The 17,110-nt window shown below is 37.6% G+C and overlaps 1 protein-coding gene across 1 annotated transcript; it reads right to left on the reverse strand.

The window, feature by feature from the left end:
* Window positions 1-3,702: 3,702 nt before the first annotated feature.
* On the reverse strand, window positions 3,703-13,444 carry LOC140226507 (uncharacterized). The gene is made up of 5 exons (XM_072306965.1): window positions 13,240-13,444; window positions 6,540-6,694; window positions 5,323-5,417; window positions 4,796-4,872; window positions 3,703-3,776 (listed from the first exon to the last, which is right to left on the reverse strand). Exons 1-5 carry the CDS (start codon window positions 13,442-13,444, stop codon window positions 3,703-3,705), a joined length of 606 nt encoding a protein of 201 aa, XP_072163066.1.
* Window positions 13,445-17,110: the final 3,666 nt, after the last annotated feature.

Consider the following 17,110-nt stretch of genomic DNA (forward strand, 5'->3'; position numbering starts at 1 on the left):
TAAATTTACAGAAAACTTATTGGTATAGGAAAATGTTGGAAATGGGGAGGAATGCTAAAAAGCTGAGCTTGTAGGGTGCATTCCCCCCACACGTAATACAAGAAATTATAATATATGATCGATTGACTGATAAACATTGAAAATGGATGAAACAAAGAAACTAAGACAAAAAGACCTATAACCTAACTTATCCGAAACAAAAACCCTGAACAAATCCCTACACTGTCATGCCGGAAAAGAGAGGAGAGAAACAAAGAAGTATGTGTGTGTGTGTGTGTGTGTGAGTGTGTGTGTGTGTGTGTGTGTGTGTGTGTATGAGAGAGAGAGGGGGGAAGAAAGCAGCTTATTGCGTGGAGTGAAGATAAAATACAAAAAAAAAAAAAATAGAAGGACACGAGAGGTAGTGGATGGATGGAGCCGCTTAGTGATTTCAACAGAATATAAGGTTGGATTTTACACTTCTTTGCAACCAATAAAGAATCAACACAATTTTTCAATTTCATAAAATTAATATACAATTAATTTTCATAATGATATTTAGATAAATTCTTATAACTATTCAAAATATTTTTCTTCGGATTACTAGCTTAAAAGAACTTAAACTTGGAGATGTCCTTAAACTGTTAGAAAGGTTGTTCCAATATTTAGGTCCAGCAAATGTAAATATAGATTGTGTAAACATAGTTCTAGTTAAAGGTAGATGGAATTCATCTGAGTGACGAGTCGGATATGTTTATGGAACGAGCGGTTTCTCGCAAGCATGCTTGCGAAAACAGACGGCAACAAATTATTAGAAATTTTATACATAAATTGGCCAAGACAATAATAATAAATATCTGTTATCTTTAAAATTTTGTTTTCAGAAAATAAAACATCGGTGTGGGCTCTCCAAGATACATGACAAATTATTCGAAGAGCTTTTTTCTGGAGACGGGACAGTCTGTCGAGATATGTTGGATGAGTGTTCCCCCAAGCTATGATGCCATAATTCAGATAAGGTAAAATCAAAGCTGAATATAACATTAAAAGAGTGGGAATAGGAAAATAATATTTAACTCTATAACACCAATATTTCGAGATATTGTGTGACAAATACTATCAATATGTGACTTCCATGAAAGTTTATTGTCAATAACCAAACCTAAAAACTTCATTGATGCAACTTCAGTTATAACTATATCATCTATTGGATAAAGCATGACTCTTATTGTTTTATTTTTTGTTAAAAACGGGATTAAAGGGACTGTACAGTACTGCTTGAGGTGGGGATTCATGTTGTGAACATTGATTCCTAGGTGAGATAATGAGAAATCTCTTATGAAATATGAAAGAGCATGTAATTTTAAGAAGGATTCAACGTTATTTGATGAAAATCGGTTCTCAAATGGCTGAGATCTCCCAAAACGTGATAATAATAAAAGGCGACAGGCCACGTTTTTATTGGGATCTCTGTGTTTCACCTTGTTTTTGGCTATCTCAGCCATTTCAAAATCGATTTTCATCAAATAAACTTTTGATACCCCTTAGAATTGCATGCTCTTAGACATCTCATAGAGTGGTTTCTGAATATCTCGCAAAACGTTAAAAGCTAAATCCTCACCTCAACCAGAATTGTTCACAGTACAATTGTATGCGCAAATGACTGCTTTAATTCGTGAAACTTGTGAAAATGTTGACAATTCTGATTCTGGAGACGACAAGCATATTTTTGCTTTCTAAATGATAATCTTTGTTATAAGGGCCAGGAAAGCAAATAAATCATTGTATAAAGTTCTGTTGTTCATCGTTCTGAGGGGTAGTCATTGTGGTATGAAATTCTCTTCAATTTCAATTTCAGTTCGTAGTGGAGTATGAATAGGAATGTCGGTTTTGAAGGGCTTGCTGTTCAACGTTTTGAATCAAACATGCATTTTCTTGGTTTTCTATGTTGAGCGATCCTCGAGTAAGTGTTTAGGTTGTCAGGAAATTGCCTATGTTTGAAGGTATACAACTTGAATTTAATTCAAAAGTGGTTGGTGTGACTTTACTAATATAATATATCATTATGATTATGTTGTAGTTATTATAAACTTAAAGGAGAATGAAACCCAGATAATACGTGGATTAAGTGAGTTTAGCAGTATTAGTAGATGATAATCAATGAAATTTTGAGGGAAATGGGACAATCAAACACTGCGTATATTGAGCCCCGTGATGTAATAGGTCTCGGGGAGGGCCCGTGTTTGCGTAGGTTAAGTGTCGGGAGTCATGTCGAGCTCATGGGTTGTATGGCTCGTGGGCTGTATGGCTCGTGATCTTTATGACTCGTGGGCTGTAGGACTCGTGGTCTGTGTGACTCGTGGTCTGTATGACTCGTGTTGTGTATACAGTTCTCGTGGGTGTCTGACTCGTGAAGTGCACCCGTTTGTACCACGCTGTCATTGATGATCATTATCTCATTTCAGTGGACAGCATTACTGAATAACCATGTGAAACCTGTGTCAGCTGTACTATGCACCAGTCCTAAAATGACATGAAAGTTTGAAAACTTTTTTGACAAGCCCGAAATAAACAAAAGAGTATCAGCACACCACACATGCACACACACATTTTTAAAGATATTCTTTATTTCAATTTTGTTCGATATCATAACCATATTCACAATGAAATTAATACAAAGAAACAATGATTTTAATGATGATAATAATAATGATAATAGTGCAGTATAGCACTTATGCAGGTCCATCTTCTGGTGCTCATGACGATTTTGTGTTATGCAGATTCATACAAAAAGGCTTAATCAAAAATCTACAACTGTTGTATGTTTCAGTATTGATACAAAATAAATTAGACGCAAGTCTGATGAAAGTAAAAGATCTACCTTTTTTTTCAACTCGATCAAACTCATTAACACCTACTTAATTGCATGAAATACACAAACACACACACACACATACACACACACACACGTATATTTGTGAGTGTGTGTCTGCATAGTAAAAATCCTAAAATCCTAGTAAGTATTGTTCATAGTATCAGCATCATATCAATGAGTAAATGTACAATAGTATATAGAAGAATTTAAAATGAATATGTTTTATTGATATAACAAATTGGCGCTGTTCTTGTTTTGTTCCAGTGCTCCACGTCTTACAAGCTTGGCTTTTTAGTGGAACACTGTTTTCCATCATTGTGATTATTTACTGTTTTTGTTGCCATGGCAAAGTGTATTGTTTCTTTTTTACATCATTCGTGTATATACTTTATATTGTTTTTTTTTAATCCTTTATCAGACGAGTGTAAGAGAAATGAAAAAAAAATTGTATCACTTTGGATTATGTCAACTTTTGCTTTTCTTTTCTTTTTGATGATGGAAATAAATAAACTATTGAATATTGAATAGTATGCGTATTACATCGTTTTCACTTATCACAATCCAGCCAACTTAGCGAAAGATTAATTATGATATGCTCACAGCAGATGTTTGTTCTTTCTAATATGGTAATCCTTCAATTTTGATAACAGTTCCAGTGTTCCCATTGAAGTTTTACCATTGGTGTAAACTGTTTTTTCAAAGACGATCCTAATTCTATATTCTTTTGAAACCTAAATATAACGAATGCGTAAAATTGTATGATACTTTTCAGAAAGTTAACGTGCAGTATGTATAGACGTATTAAGCGCATTTCCCGCCCAGATAACGCTTCTTCATCTTTGAGCAGACTACATCCGGAAGCCGGTGAGAACGCAGACGAGAAGCCCGCCACACATGGTCAGAATGCTGACACGCAAGACGCCTGTAGCCATGGTAGCAGAGACACAATGAATCAAATGGATTGGAAAGTGAAGACAAGATTACTGAAAGGTGAAAGGGCATAGGATGCCGTTGCCATGGTGAGGAGGGCGGTGAAGTCGATGACGATGACGTCATCAATGATAACAGTTGTGATAAAAGATATAATAAATGACGTCAATAATCATGATGGCGATCCTTTAAATGACGCAACTATTATTGCTTGTCAGATTTCGTGGAGATCTTTAAACATGATAATTTCATGATGAGGGCTATAGAATGATGTAAAGTTTGCCAGTACCTGATACTGTAAATAAGTAAAACGAGCAAAACGATTTTGGGATTATTTTGTCATTGCAGTGGAAGTATAGACGTCTTCTATTTTCCCTCTTTTATTCTCTACAACTCCAGTACGACAGCATTATTCAATTTCAGTTTAGTTCAGTTCAGTTCCTTCCATCATTGAAATAAGTCAGCATCACAACAGATAGAGGAATTATCGTAATAGTACAAATTGCACAAAAAAAAAAACTCATTGGATAGAAAGGTGCAGAGTATGTAAGAAATATTAAGTAACATGGTGACATTAAAGTCAATTCAATTCAGTTTCAATTCGATTCAATTCAATCTATTTCCATATACAAGAACTAATACAAAGTATGCATGACATTTGCCAATTAATTTGGAAAAAAAATCATTAAATCTTATACGACATTCTTGCACCTTCTTCCTTGTAATCTTTAATTCTTATCTCAGCTCTTACGCGGCTCTATATTCATGATACAGTGGTCTCCCGTTATAACGAAGTCCTGGAACGGGCAGTTTTCCTTTCGTTATATAGAAATATCGTTAAAACCAAACAAAGAAACAATAAAAAAATAAAAAAAACATAGAGCAGATAATGTTGCGGCCAGAATTTTTATTCCGTTTTAACCGGAATTTCGTAATAATCGTATTTGTTATAACGGGAGTACACTGTAGTTTAATATTTCTGATGTAACTGCTTCCGGCACACTTTCTTACCTGCTGAAGAGTATGCTGTGACGTCAGAGTCCACATTCATCCAGTAAGTGTTCGCTGGTCCCATGACCACTGTGGCCCTGAAACAGCGATGTAAATATGGTCATAAATAATTCATTTACTTTGCAGCACCAGGAGCAGCAAACCAAGTTAACGTATGATATCATAAACATGTCTGATGCCAGAAGTGAAGTGATTCGAAAACAAAAACTGCTCCGAGCAGACAAAATGAGCACAGAGTCAATTAAGCAACGGAATGAAAGACTACCGTAGTGAAAACATCGTTACGATATAGCCTAGATGTGACACATTGATTAATACTGTATAAAGAAGGGTCGAAATATCATCAATAACGAGCTTTAGATCTGCGACGCGAACGCTAAAGACTACGTTAGCAGGCAATTTTAATGGTATTCTGCGTATGAGTGAGACAGCTGTTTTCATTGTCCAACCCTGAAGGAGACCGTTGAAGGAGACCGTCGTCCTAGCGTTCGCGTCACAGGGATCTAAAACTCGTTATTTATGCAAACCTGAAGAGAACGTTGCCATTGCCAGTTCCAGAGGGAGGGACCCACACTGATTCAACAGCCGTCTTCGGTGCGTTACTGTTGTGTCCCCATGCATTCTGTATATATTAGCATGCAAAAACAACAATAATGATGACAGTGATGATAGTAATATGAAAATAACAGTAATGTAATATAAAAACAATGAGAACAATAGTAATGTAATGGTTAACAGGAAGAAAAAGAACGATAATAGTAGTCTTTATGAAAATGTGCTAAGATAATAAATTGCAACACTAGACAAACTACGGCAGTTATCTCAATAGCGTATAATTTTATTAATTTCATATTATGTTACTGATAACTATGTCTTTATTATCACTGCGTTACTCCTTGCTCAAGGGAGTTCCAATTACAATCGTAATACATAATATACTGAAATACTCCCCCAGTTACAAACGGATGTTGCAGTCTATAACTGTATTGTATGTATTAGAGAGAGAAATCTTTATGCAGGGTTTGGGAACGAATTTAAGTGGACATGGATTCATGGGCGATGGACTAATGTTAGTAGAAAATCGAGTTCCCCATGTGTGATTACAATGTGCGTGCGATGCAGTAGATGCCTATAGTACAATGGTGCGTTTATTATTACGCAATGATCGACAACAGGGGGGCGTTTCATCAACGAGTTCGTCGGAGATTTCACCGACAAATTTGCTATCAGCCAATCAGACCAAGGATTTCATGAGCTTTTAACAGTTGTCAGTGTAAATCCTTGCGTCTGATTGGCTGATAGCAAATTCGTCGGTGAAAACCTCCGACGAACTCGTTGATGAAACGCCCCCCAGATCTAAATACGGGGGCACGAGGATATACAAAATCGTTGCTATCAAAGAATACTGAGCCTGGCACAGTTTGTCATCGTGCAGGAGTGTACTTCGTTGAACGATTTTTGTTGTCGTGTGTGTGTGTGTGTGTGTGTGTGTGTGTTTTATAGTTGATGCTGCTCCTGCTGATGATTATATTGTTGTTGTTTACAGCTGGGGACAAGCACTGAATTTTGCATTTCCACTATATCATTTTCACATGGCACATGGGTTCTGTGGATGTATTAAGTATCAAAATGTATTATCATTATTATCATTCTTTGTCAAAGAGGTAAAATGAATCTACTGATGAATTCGGTGAGGCCCTACTTGCTACTCGTTTTCATAGAACAAGACCATCAATCCACTTACATCGTCGCCGTCAAAACAGTCTAGAGCGGCTGTTCCCGCAGGAATTTCCGTGAAAGTCCCGATGCTGTCGTCGCTGTCCGGTCCCGTCGTCTCTTCAGGACGGGCTACCAGAAGAAACCCGGCAAACGTCGTGTTTTCGTCAGCCTCAAGTCGGACTGAAACAAGCAAGCAAACAAACAAACAAACAAACAAACAAATTTAAAGAAACAAACATGCCAATAGAATCTCAATCAAATTTATGGATGCTATGTTGTTGTTGTTGTTTTGGGTTTAATGGCAATCAGTCATAATTTTGACTATTTTTGCCAGACTATATAATCTCTATTTTTTCTATAATTTTCATTATCAGTATCTAAATTCAACAATTTCAAAATTTTATCATGATACATACATTTTTATTTCCAATCATACAAATTTTATAATTACACAAATTTATTGTTGTCCTCACTCAGTCAAAACGGCCACGTTGCCACCCTCAAGTCTATCTTAAGGTGCAATCACACATCGCCGGTTTAGATGGCGGTTCATGGCGGTTCAGCAAATCGCCGTGCTCCGCCAAAGACCGTGTTTACACCGTACACAAACCGTGGTCATCCGTCACCCATCCGCCATGAACCCCGAGAACCGCCGGGAACCGCGGGGAACCGCCAGAAAAATTAAACATGTTTAATTTTTCGTGGCGGTCTAGGCGGTTTGAAATGGACCGTGTTCACATCGCCGTTCATCGTGTTAAGAACGGCATCCTCCGTCTTTGCACCGCAAGATCCGTGATAATACCGTGTTAACACCGCCATAATTTTCAAGCGAAAAGAAACAATGAACTTAAAAGAGAATAATGGCTCCGGCGACACTTCGTGGCGGAGCAATAAAAAATGGAGATAAACGCAAAGATGAACCCATAATGCAAGATCGGGCAAATATATTGAATGCTACAGTTTCCTTACTTCTTTAACACTTATACAGTAACAAATAAAGTTTAATGTTCAAAAAGTTGTTAGGTATGTTGAATAGTACATCATTTACATTAAAAGGTAAGTTCAGTCAACACTTAACAGCTTTTAAGATGGCCAGCAACGTGTTACACACAGAAGACTTATGTAAATATGTTGGGTTCTGCTTTCGTGATTATGTATGCCATTTTTGTAAGACTGCATGTTGATACAGATACGAAACTTAAGAGAGTAGAGGGAAAAGCAATGTTGAAACTTGAAAAAAAAACCACCATTATTATGTTACATGAACCTGTAAGTAAAGAGGAAACTATACACATAATACTATATATGCTTCTTTGATAATGTATAATGTACATAATATGTCTTTTTATTGACTGTTATTAAAGATATTATTATTATATTATCATCATTACCGTTCTTATATAGCGCATAATACCTTTGGCAAGGTCTCTATGCGCTTTAGAGGGGGAACAAAAAGATAAACGGGAAAAGGTGATTTCAGAAACAGTAACATGCTGCATAAATCATCTACAATCACTATGTTACTATTTTAACAGTTAAGTATTTAAAAACATTTTTGACTTATTGATGGAACTTGCATGTTCTATCACTTGGGATGCTGTCCACAGTTCTGGGGCGGCATAAACCACGTTTGCCATATTAGTTTGTCGTAATGGATCGAGGGTATCACATAAAGATTCCCCTTACAATTTAGGAACTCTCCTAGGCTCATATTTCACAAAAAGCTGTGAAAGATAAGAAGGAGCAATTTTGTGAAAACATGGATAAACAAGCAACAAGATCTTAAATTCAACACGCGAAATAATTATGTGAAAACTTGATTAAGAAAGAATTAAAAAAAGAGAGATGTTGAAACAAGCAAGTACTTGTACATCACTTGATAAATAAACCTACAAATGATCAGGAAACTTTGGAAACTATTTTGGATTCTGCTTTGATATGTATGTCTTTTTAATGACAGTTAATACGGATATTTTTAAAATTAAAAGAGAAAGAGAAAAGTCACGTTGAAACTTGAAGATAATTGCTTGTTGCATCACTCAAATTGTGTTTATATACCTAATAAAGCAAAACGCTCCTTGTTGAAACCCATTGAGGACAAGTGAAAGGGCTCTGATTGCATCCAACTACATGGGCTTGGTATGGACTCCTCCACCTTCCGGGACGATACGTGTTACTACCGCGTCAATCCGCGTTTGCTCCGTGTTCAAAACGTGTTGAGAACGTAGTCAAAGTGCTTTCCGCCATCATTGGGACACGGTTCACGGCGGTTTGAGAACCGCCATGAACCGCCATCTAAACCGGCGATGTGTGATCGCACCTTTACCAACCCGGCGAGGTGCGTTTCGCAGGTTTCTCAGGCGTACGCCCTAGGTAACTCAAGAAAAGTCGGGTGGCGACCGCTATGCCTGGGTGTGTGGAGAACAAGTCTATTTTCCAGCATAAACCAAATACAAATAATTGTATTCATTTTATTTATCTTTTTTTTTAATTTGTTTGTTAAAGCGAACATTTGTGGGCAAAATCAAGAGTGCAAATGATGAAAATAGGTGCACTGGTGAAATACCTTCAAAGAATTCTAATACATAATAAAACATCTGTACTAATCTTCTAATATACAATAATACTTCACATACTATACGGCGTATAATATGCATATGCCCATATATATATACATGTATAATACACATACTCATGTATACATATACCTGAAACTCTTACAAATACACATTCACATAATAATTCACTGTATACAAAGTTTACAAAATGAATATTTCTACTTTACACTTCAACTTTAATGAATACTACATTATAATCTTTTGGGTTCATGACATTTATACTTGGCTCAGTCGATTTGTCCTGTACACAAATGTGAATATAGAATTTTGGATATTTCGATTTTGAGACGTTAGGAGTTTTGGGATATCAGAATCACGATTTGTGTTGGTTTCTGCCATCAACATGGCTCTTTCTGTTGTATATTTTGGACATTCTGTTAATGTTTAACTGTTTCAGGAGTGGGGCAATAGAGGCAATTTCCTGTGGGGTGTTTTGCTATTTTTACTAAATCTGAGTTCAGGCCGAGACAGCCCATGGATACCGTCATATTCCTTTATATAGCACATGATTTTGTCTTCCTATGTTGTATTTCCTGTTGTATTAAGTGCTGTTTTGTGCTGTGAATCGATCGACTCACTGAACACAGCGATGAGGTTTAACATGTTTTGTTTTTTTCCTTAAGTAAACCGAATTGACATGAAATAAAACAAAATAAATCAAACTTCTTACTTTATAACGGACTATAATAAAAACTCATTTTTTAATATTCGGAATTCAGTTGGTATTTTTTGTTGGTTGTTGCTGTGCGAGAGTTACTATGGATCAAGTTTTGCTGGTTGCCAGGTCATGCGAGGTAAGCACAGACTCTGAGCGTGTGAGTGTAAGTAACCCATTTAAATCGACAGTTAAATCTAAACGTGTGGGTGTTAGTACAACCCACAAGGTTGACTCGACAGTTAAAGTTATTCATAATCGTTCTGTTGATAATATCACTAGACTTGTTTTTAATTCACCACTTCTTTGTACAGCAACTTATCATAATAAATTGTATTTTGTGTATCTATAATATCATCCATCCATCGATCTATAATTCCTAAATTATACAAGTAATAAGAAGTATAATTAGAATTCTATTAGTAATAATGAAGTATAAGTCGAAGAGGTTAGCATTTCCCAGGTGTTTAAGGCAGTGAAGTCACATAATGAAATTCAAAGTAGGTAAAAATTCCAGGCAGTCCCAGTTGGCTATAAATACCCGTGTCAGTGAGCAGTAAGCATCTTTTCAAAGAGAATACGGCTTTAAATAGACAGACCAGCAACACCATGCAGTATTGGGTGCAATGCAGACAATTAGCTCACTGGTCCTTCTCATCATACAGACAAGCAATAAACAAAGCACAATCATTGCTGTTCCAAAGGCACGGAGCATTCTTATACGTATGGACATCTCAAGTCAAGCAATTAAGCAGAACATCAGTATACAGTATAAGGGCCCACCAGTTTTGACTTCTGTACAGTGTTGTAAAGGGAGGGTTCAGAACTGAAGAGTATCGATCAAATGAGATGCTGGGTGGGAACCTCTTCGACTTATACTTCATTATTACTAATAGAATTCTAATTATACTTCTTATTACTTGTATAATTTAGGAATTCTATTACGTAATACTCGTATAAGTCTTCAGAGGTTAGCATGTTCAAAGTTCCGTACAGAAGTCAGTCTAGTGGCATGAGTGAGGGCAAGAGGACAAGAAGGATGATGGACAGTTTTCACAAAAAGGTTGAAACTTTGGTCATGACTCCTCATGCATAGAGAATGTCTATCGATGGTGACACACATTGTCGCAAACAAGAGAAGAACTCGAGCAAAGTTTGCTTGAGAACCTACTAGTATAAGGTGCAAGGCATAGGCTTTGAGTATGATATCATTTTGATACCTTGCGTGCTTTAACTGGAGCAGGATTAAGCATGATAGCGCACAGACAAATTAATCAAATACAATGGACCTCTTGTACCGATTTTCCACTCAAGACATAATCCTAATCATGTTCCTTAATATTCATGTACATTTGAAGGAAGAATTAGACATTAACCAGTTCATACTCGGCATAGTAATACTGCAGCAATAATTAGAGGCAAGTCCATTGCATTTTGGGTTGATATTAGAGTTTAAATTCATCAGTTTGGTGGACCGAATCTCCTAAACGAGTGGCCGAATAATGTGTCGCCATTTTCCAATGCACAACGTAACGTGATTTATGGTCTTGTGTCTTATCTGACTCGTATTATGACATTGTTCTTAACTGAGATACCAATATACAGGTATACACTTTGTAGAGGAAAACTTTATTGGTATGGGGTTAAAATGAAATTATTGGCTTCATAGCCAAATATTGTGGCCAATATCCAAGGCTCGGGAATTATTTTCACCAGTCAGCTTTGGAAACTTGAGCTTGAGATTTCCAGCACTGAACGGTTTTGGACAGTACTCATCCTTTTTTTTTTTTTTTTTTTTTTGCTGGCTTGCGTAGAGACATTCATGACACACGATGTATGCTTATGTGACACTTGTCAATTTTTCTCAGATGTCTTTCTGAACAACTTTCTACCAAGTGGAATCGACTTGCTGCGCAAGTGTTGTTGAGAAGGGTTGAGAAGGGGTTTCAAGATACCTCGATGGTGCATGCTCAGATCATATATACGATAAGCAAAGCCCGGGAGTGTCAGGCCATCGATGGTGACATGAGTTGTTAAAATTCTCGTTGTGTCAATTGCATGGATGATTATCCGTGCATGATCTGTGAATTTCAGAAAGGATTTATCTATGTGGTAGAAGTCCCTTCACTACATTTTGTTGTAGAAGTTGGGAGCTCACAAGACCCAAGACCTCGTGAAGGAGGATCGCCCAAATTTTGCTCTCGATTTTTGGTGTGAGAATTCGATGGCAATTGAGCATTTGCTTCGCGATTTTATAGAGCATTTATCTTCTGATATGGGCAGTGTGACTGCCTTCATTAGCAAATCAGCCAATTTTTAAATTTGGCCCAAATGAGATCAGAATTTAAGTTAAAATCAAATTTGGTACCAGGCTTTGAAAGAGTTTGGCTGTAAGGACATGGCATCCGGATCAATTCGGTTGTCAAAATGACCATAACCACAAGGGCAGAGTCAAGGCCACCCATACAGGGCAACGCAATCAGTTTTGCCAGGAAGGAGGCTGACATGAGAATATCGTCGTCTGTTGAGCTGTCGATGGGGATGGCTAGCTCGCTGAAGTCTTTGATGGGCGGGGCAGCGCCCCTGTCCCCGCGGACATGGCTCGCATGTCCGGACTAATCGCTGGGAGGAGAAGCTCTCCTGCACCAGCTGGCATGGCTCGCATGCCGTTTGTCATTACCACGGTGTGCCGCCGCCCTATCCATGAAGCGGGAGAGTATCTCGGTCTCTCTAGTTGAGCTTCAAGGCGGCCTTCCATGCCCTGATCTCCCCGCGGGGATGGGGGCTGAGAGGTAGCGTCGTCTTCCTGATCACTAGACATTGGAGTTTGAGATGTATAATCAGGGAGGTGTCTCACCTCCCTGGTATAATTCACTGCCGTCACACTTGAAAAAGATGCTTACTGCTCACTGACACGGGTATTTATAGCCAACTGGGACTGCCTGGAATTTTTACCTACTTTGAATTTCATTATGTGACTTCACTGCCTTAAACACCTGGGAAATGCTAACCTCTTCGACTTATACGAGTATTACGTAATAGAATTGGGTATTATGCATCTATGTGTAGCTACTATAATGTGAGTATAATGATTATATATAACATTGCTTCACGAAATATACATAGAATCTAAAAGGAACAAGAAGATATGAAAAAGAAGGAGTAACGTTATTGTCATTCATAGATTAATAGCCAATAAGAAATTAAATTTTGTACGCGTATAATGAGACAGAGTGAGAGATCGAGAGAGGGAGAAGGAGAGAGAGAGAGAGAGAGAGAGGTCAGTGATACAGTCATGGTGAGTGATACAGTCATGTTGATTACATGTAAAAAGCACACACACACACGCACACGACATTATTATAACGCATATACCACAACTATAGCATTGTGACTCATATTTTATTACATTGATTATAAACATCATTATGATACCAATGAAATGCACTTACCTGTTATCGACGTTGAGTCTTCCACGGGCGTTGCAGTCAGCGTGTACGGGGGAGGGCCCGTGGCGTTGTTCGGTCGGAAATCGTGCAAGGGCTGGAGGCTCGAACACAGGGTGGGGTTGTCGCGCACTGGTGGTCCCGTGCCGAAACCGTCAATGACTCCGACGATGGCAGCGAAAACAAAGCCAAGAGCAAACGACCCCTTCATTTTTATTTATTTTATTTTTTTTTTTGGCAAGGTCAACCCAATTCTAAACTGACAAAATACCGAAGACGCAGCACTATATCTTGCTAAATATAACTGGAAAAATAGCAAGTGAAATTCGTGAGAAAGCTATGAGGAAGGAAGGTACTGCCGAAATACTTGATACAACTCTCCGTATAGATACACCAGATACAATGCCTAAGTGCCGACTGCAGTTTTCTTCAGTTCAGTCATGTCATTTAGTTCCTTTTACCTTCAGTGATTGGCATGATGACAAATACTAGGGCCTAACCACTTTTGGTCTGAAAGAAAAAGGGCGTGGGCAAAGAAATTGCTGCAGAGTCATGTCTAAGTCCATGTTTGCACAGGTATAGGTGCCGGCAATAGAATTCAAACAAGCAGTACCACTGCGGGATAACCCGATGGTATAGTCTACCAAGTAACTATAGCTACGAAGGGTGCCAATAATATTTTAGGACGAGTTGAGAATAATAGCAAGAATATGACAATAGTTCTGGTAGTATGTGAATAAGACTTCCGACCTCGCTCCCAACCGAAAAGACCCGACTTCGATTCCAGCCTGGTGCTTTAAGTCCTTGGACAAGATGTTTTTACCTACCACGTCCCTCTCGACCCAGGTGTATTAGGGTAGGGCAATGATAATGGCAAGGCCCTCTGGGAGAGCAGTGGTAACATTGAAGAGACAACCCTATCTACTACTATTACTACTGCTACTACTACTACTACTACTACTACTACTACTACTACTACTACTACTACTACTACTACTACTACTACTATTGCTACTACTACTACTACTACTACTACTACTGCTACTACTACTACTATACTACTAACACTATTGCTGCTTCTTATACTATATTCTACTACTACTACTACTACTACTACTACTACTACTACTACTACTACTACTACTACTACTGCTACTACTACTACTATACTACTAACACTATTGCTGCTTCTTATACTATATTCTACGACTACTACTACTACTACTACTACTACTACTACTACTACTACTACTACTACTACTACTACTACTACTACTACTACTACTATACTACTACTAAACTACCACGTTGCCAAGTCTGTAACATTTTACATGAAAGTTAATCTGCAAGGTTTGTTTGTTGGTGTTTTTTTTTAACAAAACAAAAAAAAAAACATATGCACTTGCACCCTAACTCACCGTTGCACTGATGTATACTATCCTACTCGGTTATGATTTGTAAAGAAGTACGTCATATGCTTTTCCAGAGGCCGCCAACAAACTCAAGCTTCAGCTTAAGATAACGGTCTCCTGCATTTTGTATAATTGAATAAGCAATGATTTTCTAATTGTTTTGTATGATTTATCACCTGTAGTATACTGTACAATATTTCATTATTAATACATATACATGATTATGTTTATAATCATTTTGTGTTGGACATAATGTGATCAGTATTGGAAAATTGTTTGTTAGGTTGTAAAAAGGCCCACTGTGTGAAAAATGCAGAAATAAATCAAATCAATTGCTCTTGCTCTACTTTCACTAGCTGTGCACCTTTACTCAGTGTTTCATTTCTCTTTCCTCTCTCTCTCTCTCTTACACTTTTGTCTGTTTCTACACTATTTATCTTTCTTTTCTTTCTGTTCTGTTCTCTCTTCTTTTCTTTTTATTTCTTCCTTCCATACAAACCAACGGTCCTTTTCAGGACCACTAGTTTCAGGACCACTAATTTACACATTTCTTTACAGGTTATTTCTCTTGTCTTCTCTCCTCAGGTCTACACTTTAACCTTATCTTAATTTCTCATTTTTTTTGCATTTCTCCCACAGGAGCCTTTTCAGGATTTAACTGTCACCAATTTCCTCTCCATTTATTTTTTTCTTTTCCGCAGCAGCATTTAATTCTAGGATCCACACTAGCTCCCTCTAATTTACGTCCTGAAAGTCAATTTGTTCTTTTCTTCTTCTTTTCATTGCCCCCCCCCCCCTCTCTCTCTCTCTCTCTCTCTCCCTTCTCTCCGCTTATTCTCACCTCTCCTCTACTTACCCCTCCTTATTTCTATTAATCGTAATTTCTCCATTGATTCGCATTCCGTAGCCATACTGTTCGCCGACTTCGTTCTCCTCTTGGTTTCATGAATCTTCACTACTCTCCCCTATCTCCATGATACTCCAACATTCAACTCCTTCCTCTTCCTCTTCCCTTCTATTTCATCTTTCCCCTTCTAACGATGTCCGAACATCTTACTTGATTCTCACACTATTCTTCTTTACCACTCTCTGTGTTCCTTTCTCTACTGTCTCCACTAGTGCAACTTCAACTTCCAGCCCATTACTGTCCCCCACTCTTCACTTTTTGCCCTCCTTACAACCCCCATTATGTCGCTTCCCTCTTCAATTCTCCTCTTTCTAGGCTCTTCTTCCAAACAACGATCCGGTTAAGGACTACATACACATGGTGTCACCGCAAATCTTTCTTCCTAAATCAAATCAAATCAAATCAAGTCAAATCAAATCAAATCAAATCAAATCAAATCAAATCAAATCAAATCAAATCAAATCAAATCAAATCAAATCAAATCAAATCAAATCAAATCAAATCAAATCAAATCAAATCAAATCATTAATCATGTACCTTATTGCAGTAACGGGGTCAGAAAGAACAGGAGCGGTATCCCAGAGAGAGAGAGAGAGAGAGAAGGGGGGGGGGGGGCGTAACGAGACCAGTTGCTCAAAACATATAATACTCGTACATCAATCACAGCTGTGTGAATAATAAGTGTATTATTTTCATTTTAAGATCTCCCCTTTCCAACTTCCGGCACATTTATTCGGCTTGGTTCTTGCGAAAGACGCAGCTGCTCCATTCGGAAATTTTAGGATTATGTTAGGGCGCCACCATGCGTTGTTCGGAAGCATTGACCAGACCAATTAATTAAATATATTTGTTTGTATGTTATGTAAGTATGCACCAATGTATTCATTGTTTATCTATCTATCTATCTATCTATCTATCTATCTATCTATCTATCTATCTATCTATCTATCTATCTATTTATCTATTGTCTTCTTTAAAAGCAGTTGTCTCACAAAATTATGCTTGCTTTACAAGGGAGCTCTGCGTTAGGTATGATACAAAAGTTAGATAATGTAATACGGACTTACAAACAATATCAAGACATCATAAATCAAAAACATATCATGAACATATTTAAAACATATGAACATATTTATGAACACTTACAGTATATCCATGCAAGCACAGAATGCTTCCATGATGCTGTCATCCATTGGGACTTATCAAAATACCACTTTTGGTTTAAAACTAACATCGCAACACGGAATGAATCCATTGTTCTCCATAATTAATTTCACCGCAGTAGAACAAAAAATCATACAGTAATGATCTGTTTGTTCATAGAAAGTTTTAGCAGAAAAAAAAATGGAGTCAATGCTATCAGTGCATCACCAACCCCCCCCCCCATACACACACACACACACACACACACGCACACACACACACACACACACACACAAATTGCAGCAAATTTATACTGTCCATCCTGGTTTATAGCAAAGACTTGAGTACAACAACCACACCAACAACCAAAATGATAGTGAGGCCATGTGTTAGATCTCTTATACTGGTTGTTTTG

Source organism: Diadema setosum, chromosome 3, assembly GCF_964275005.1.
Source record: "Diadema setosum chromosome 3, eeDiaSeto1, whole genome shotgun sequence".
Lineage (NCBI taxonomy): Eukaryota > Metazoa > Echinodermata > Echinoidea > Diadematoida > Diadematidae > Diadema > Diadema setosum.